Genomic DNA, 5926 nt, shown 5'->3' on the forward strand with positions numbered 1-5926 from the left:
ACACTTCACACTCATTGTGAATGGTCAATAATATTATTTGCTATCCATTAATTAAGAATCTTAGTACATTAGCTTTTTTAAACATTTGTCTACGCATTTTATTATTTTATATTACGCTATGAAATTTGATTTCTGCCCTATAAATCAGATTATTTTAACATATTTATCGACAACTGAAGGTTTAATTTCACAGGCTTCACCAAGCCCAGCTGACGGTGGCCAGTACTATTCAATTAAAAAATGGTTTGTATATTGTATTACCAGAGTCACGTGACTTGTTTCCATCTTTCTTCTATCTACTGGTGCAGTATCTAGCAGCCAGTAAAGTCGCCATCCTAAGTGGGAATTCGAGAAACACCATTGTCCATTTTTTAGCGTGTTTGGAATGTAGCACTGTTTATTTATCATGCCGACATGCAATCTACTCACTCGATGTGGGACTTCAATGCCATGTTATGAATAATGTTAATAATAATAGAAGTAAAAAATTCATAAATGCCCGAATGGGCCTTGTAACCTAATGACACATGCCCCTTTCTTATATTTCACGTGTTATTACCTTCTTCTTCTTTTTATTTTATTTTATTTTATTTTTTATTTTTACAAACAAGGTTTAGCTACAAAATTAGTTGTAGTCTTAAACTGCCTTAATCAATATTTTTTTTATTAGTGGTGAATTTTGACAAAATTTACAATTGGATTATATTTTCTTCTTATATCATCTATTCTTGTAAAATTTCTAAAAAATTAAAAATCAATAATTATGTCATCAATAAATTATTTAAAATATACGCTCATGGATTATATGGTAAATAATATCCGATTGAAACAGAATTTAACATATGTATTAAGAACGTAAAGAACATGTAATTCAATTATTAGATTTTTAAAATATGTAGTAATTTTTTTTCTTTTAGTACCATTGTAGCCTTAGGCTATAACCAATTTTGTAACTAAATTTTTTCATTTCTTTATCACACTTTTTGTGACCATCTTATACTTTACCAATCATGCAAGTTATATTGGTATGACATATATTTGGGTTTTTTTTTTTTTTTTTATCTATTTTGAAATTTGGTCATTGTATAAGAAAATTTAAATAAATACATAACAATTTGTGATTGATAGGGTATAAAGTGAAAAAAAAAAAATTTGAAATACAGATTTTATATTTGAAAAGCCTAATTGACCTAAATTTAAGTGCTTTTTCCTCTACATTTCTTAGGATAAGGTGTTGATGTGAACCATGTACATATTACGTGACTAATATATGAATTTTCTTCCTTATAGTGGGAATGATATCTATGTTTAGGATATAAAAATTTAAAGTAAGAAAATTGAGTAACTAGCTTTAGATTATAAGATTCTAAGATTGCATGCAAAAGAGATCTTTGCATGGAAAGCAAAGAGCTAAATTCGTTATGTCACTACTCACTAGCCTTCACCACGAACAACTTTGGCACATTGTCAAACTTTTGAACTCGGTAGGACCAGATCGGACCCCACATATGACATTAATAATTGCACATTCAAGAGGAAAAGATATCCATTTTGAACTGTGTCTATGGTAGGGTATATTTTATGTGCTGAATGACGTATGATCTGACGAAATAGGGTCGAGTATCCGTTATAAAAGGCCAAGAAGTCTTGCTGTTTTGAACCATCCAGAGACGAAAGATGAATACCAGCAAATTCTACCTAGTGTTGCTCCTTGGAGTGGTGCTTCTCAGCACTGCCTCACTGGCTGACCGCCATGAGTCTCCCAAACATGAGCACAAACCTCCTAAGGGTGAAAAGCCACCCCCAAAACACAAGCCACCAACCTCACTCAACAAGGAAGAGAAGCCATTACCAGAACACAAACCACCAACCCCAGGGAAGGGAGAGAAGCCACCACCACATGATCATCACCCCGGACGCCTTCTATTGGAGTCTACTTCCATTGATGGCAAACATCCTCCAAAGGGAGAAAAGCCACCACCAAAACACAAGCCACCAACCCCATTTGACAAGGAAGAGAAACCATTCCCAAAACACAAGCCACCAAAGGGTAAAGGAGAGAAGCCACCACCAAAGCACAAGCCACCACATGATCATCACCCTGAACACCTTTTATTGGAATCATCTTCCATTGATGGTAAAACTCCTCCCAAGGGAGCAAAGCCACCACCAAAACACAAGCCACCAACCTCAATTGAAGAGGGAGAGAAGAAACCATTCCCAGAACACAAGCCACCAAAGGGTAAAGGAGAGAAGCCACCACCGGAGCACAAGCCACCACATGATCATCACCCAGAAGATCATAAAGACTCGCAAAGGCCACCCCGAAAGAGCTTGAAGCCTCCAACTGCTGAAAAGAAGCCACCAAGTCCTTCTCACAACCCACCCCACAAACCCCCAACTGCCAACTGAATGCATAGCTAAATATTTAGAAATAAGATCTACAACTTATGTTATCTTTAAGCTTGTAATTCATTGGAACAGCTACTACTAGTAGTGAGCTATTTTCATGTTGTGTACTCGTTTATATAGTGTTTGTTGTTAGTTGTGTTGCTTATGAGTATTGACATGCAGTTATATATGCTTCCTCATTCTACTATCTCGATGCATTAAATTATTTTCTATCAGACATAGAAGAACAAATATAGTCACGTTTTTGCATTATTCTCATAAAAGATTCCAAGTTTTCTTAATATTGACATTTTATCACATTTCTCTCAATTGAGATCCTGATATCCCATACAAGGAAATTAAGAGCATTATTCTGAGCAAAAATGATTATAAACTAAAAAAAAAAAAGCTACTTGATAAGGATAAAAACATAAAGTATACAATGCATTCCAAATCGAAACCGTCGGTCTTACTTATAATATGAAGTCTATGGCTTTAAGCTGACGGGGTCAATGTAAGGGGGATGGAAAACCGATGACCCTAAAGCTAACGGCTCCAATATAATCTTGACTTGGCTGCCAAACATGTGTATATAAGGAAATGTCTTGTAATCCATGCTTAGTGTTAGTCTCTTACAAGGAAAGTATTCCTCAATATAAGCCCATGAGGATTCCTATAAGGAAAATATTTCTAGCCTAAAGAAGAGATGTCAATTCTCTACTACTATAAAAGCCCCAACACCCTCACTAGCTAAGGTATGCATAATCCCCCTCAGCTCTGGCACTCCAGAGTTACGAGAAAAGTTTTAATTTGACCTTTGAAGGGTATTTGGCCAACACCACACCGGTGCTCTCTGTTAGATCTTCTCTTTTTGCATTGTGCAGGTGTTATTTCGAGTACGTGAGGACTGTATGGCTTACTGGTTGATTTTTCGACATCATCACTATCAAAAGAGCATCTCCCTAGACACCATCCTGCGGTAGAGGATTTCAAAGACTCACATAAGCCGACTGGGAAAAAGATGCCCCTTCCTCCTCTAGCAAAGAAGCCGCCATTGCCACACCACAAGCCCCCTTATAAACAGCCTCCATCAACCAACAAAATGGATTAACTTGAATTGATTTGATTTAGATGTGTATGTAGTTGAAAATAGGACTTGCAATTGGTGTTGAGTGTCTATGGTTCGATTTCTTTAAGTGCATGGTCATGTTTTTGCCATATCCACTCAATTAACCTTTCTACTTGGCGTTTCTATAGTCTGCACATGCATGCAGGTGTTCTTACGCAGAAATTAATGTCATGCACATTATTGTTGTATATATAGGTATATACATGGATAGGTTGTAATAATGACATTTGACTTTGAAGAATATTGTTTCATAAAGTTATTAAAGTGAAAATTTAAGTTTTGGAATTTTCTAAGTGAAAATTCGAAATACAGTATTTTTCGATTGGTCAAAACTTTAGCTCGATTGATCAAAATGGTAAGAAAATAATCCTGAAGTCTCTAGATGAATCAATCGCTATTCGATTCTTGTTCAATCGATCGAAAAGAGAACTCGATCGATCGAAAGGAACTTTTAACCGGTCGAAGTCGTAAAACAGGAATTTCTGCAGAATTTTTTGGTGACTATTCTGAACAGTTTTAGACCCCTTAAACCAACCAAATTAACCTAGTTAATTAGCCAAGTGATTAACTTAGTCAAATTATGCAGTTCTAGGTTATCACAAACATACAATCATATCAAGAATATAAAGCAACGGAAATATAAAAAACACAACGATATGATCACCCAGGAAACCACATGGTAAAAACCTAGGGAGGATTTGACCTAGCTATCCTCAAGGTAAACCTGAATTTACTATGCGAAAGAATCGAAATTCATACAAAAGGACTTACAAGCTCCCCACTTGACTTCCTAATGCTACCCACCAGTAGAACTTACTGACATGACCACGTGCAAGCTCCGAATCCACGAACTCCTTCTTTCTTGGATTCTCCAATCACCTACAAGCACCCACGCTTGTTATTCTTTAAGCTCCAATGGCAGCAACCGAGTTGATCATCAAGATGTTGATACTATCTCTACCTTGAAAATCCTAAACTTTGTGTAAAGGAAAGCTCCTCTACATCTCACAAGAGATTTACACAAAACAGAAAAGTATGAGCAACAATACAACAGGAGCGACACTAAAAACGTGGCTAGGGTTTTTCTTTTTATACCTAAGGTAAAAACAGAAAACCCAAAACGTTTAATGAGTTAGGGCTAAGTTGGAAAATTCTGCAAAAAAGCATTCTGCCCGAGATTTGATCGATCGAATCTAACTTTCAATCGATCGAGCCAGGCCGAAATGCACCAATGCATCTGCAGCCTCTCGATTCCAACTTTACATTAAATATATAACTTTGAGCAAGCCTAAACAAGACTAACCATATTGTTTTGATCATGATGTGCCAACATTACACATTAGAGTTCTAAATACATAAATTCCTAAATTTTTAGAACCTAACATGTTCACAAAGTTTGAAGAGGTTTCAAGCCTTGTAAACAGTTTTATGAAACATTTTAACTCTTCATACATGCTTTTTGATGAAATATAATCCTATGAGTATAAATAGAGAGAAACACAAGAAATTTTGTGGCCATTCTTCAGAATTGCTATCTGTAGAACCAGAATCTTGATTGTATCCTGGGAACAAGTTTTCGATAACCTTTTAGCAACAATAGTGTGGGGGCAAATATTGTTTAAGGAGAACAATATTGTGCGTCCAAGTTATCTTTTTTTTTTTTTTTTTTTTTTTTTTTTTTTTTTTTTTTTGTAAACCTTGTTCTTCCATTATTACTTTGTATAATATTCCAAACAATCTTAGACAATATTTCCTATGATAGAAGGAACAAGAGATGTTTCAGTGTTGAAAATGTTGAATCATGAGTTGGTCCTAAAATTGGATCGCTTTAATGGAACCAATTTCTCTTGATGGAAAGACAAGGCGGAATTCCTACTTACTACATTGAAACTTTTCTATGTCTTGGACCCGAATTTGATGCCTTTTCCTACTGCAATTGATGAAAACACTGATGAAATAAAGGCACAAAGAAAGAAAAGGGAGGAAGTTGAATTCATATGCAGAGGGCACATTCTCAATACTCTTTCGAATCTTCTTTATAATTTCTACACATCAATGAATTCACCAAAGGAATTTGGAATGCTTTGGAAGCAAAGTACAAAACTGAGAAAGTAGGTACGAATAAGTTTATTATTCAAAATCATTTTGATTATAAAATGCTTGACATTACAACAAAATGTATTTTTAGTGACAAAAATATTCGTCACTAAAAGTCCAGTTTTTTGTTGCTAAGGACCTTTAGCGACGAAATTGGACTTTTAGCGACGAAACTCATTTTGTCGCTAAAACCCCGTAGCTAAAAGTCCTGGCGAGAAAAATTCGTCACTAAACATCCAAATTGATTTAAAAAAAATTTAAAAAAAATTAAAAAAAAAAAAAAAAAAAAAAAAAAAACCTTTTAGCAAC

General features: G+C 35.1%; 1 protein-coding gene across 1 annotated transcript; it reads left to right on the forward strand.

The window, feature by feature from the left end:
* Positions 1-1677: 1677 nt before the first annotated feature.
* Positions 1678-2412, forward strand: LOC112013622 (early nodulin-75-like). The gene has a single exon (XM_065775598.1). The coding sequence runs from the start codon at positions 1678-1680 to the stop codon at positions 2410-2412; it is 735 nt and encodes a 244-aa protein (XP_065631670.1).
* The last annotated feature ends 3514 nt before the right edge of the window (positions 2413-5926 follow it).

Source organism: Quercus suber, unplaced genomic scaffold (assembly GCF_002906115.3).
Source record: "Quercus suber isolate HL8 unplaced genomic scaffold, Cork oak 2.0 scaffold_115, whole genome shotgun sequence".
Lineage (NCBI taxonomy): Eukaryota > Viridiplantae > Streptophyta > Magnoliopsida > Fagales > Fagaceae > Quercus > Quercus suber.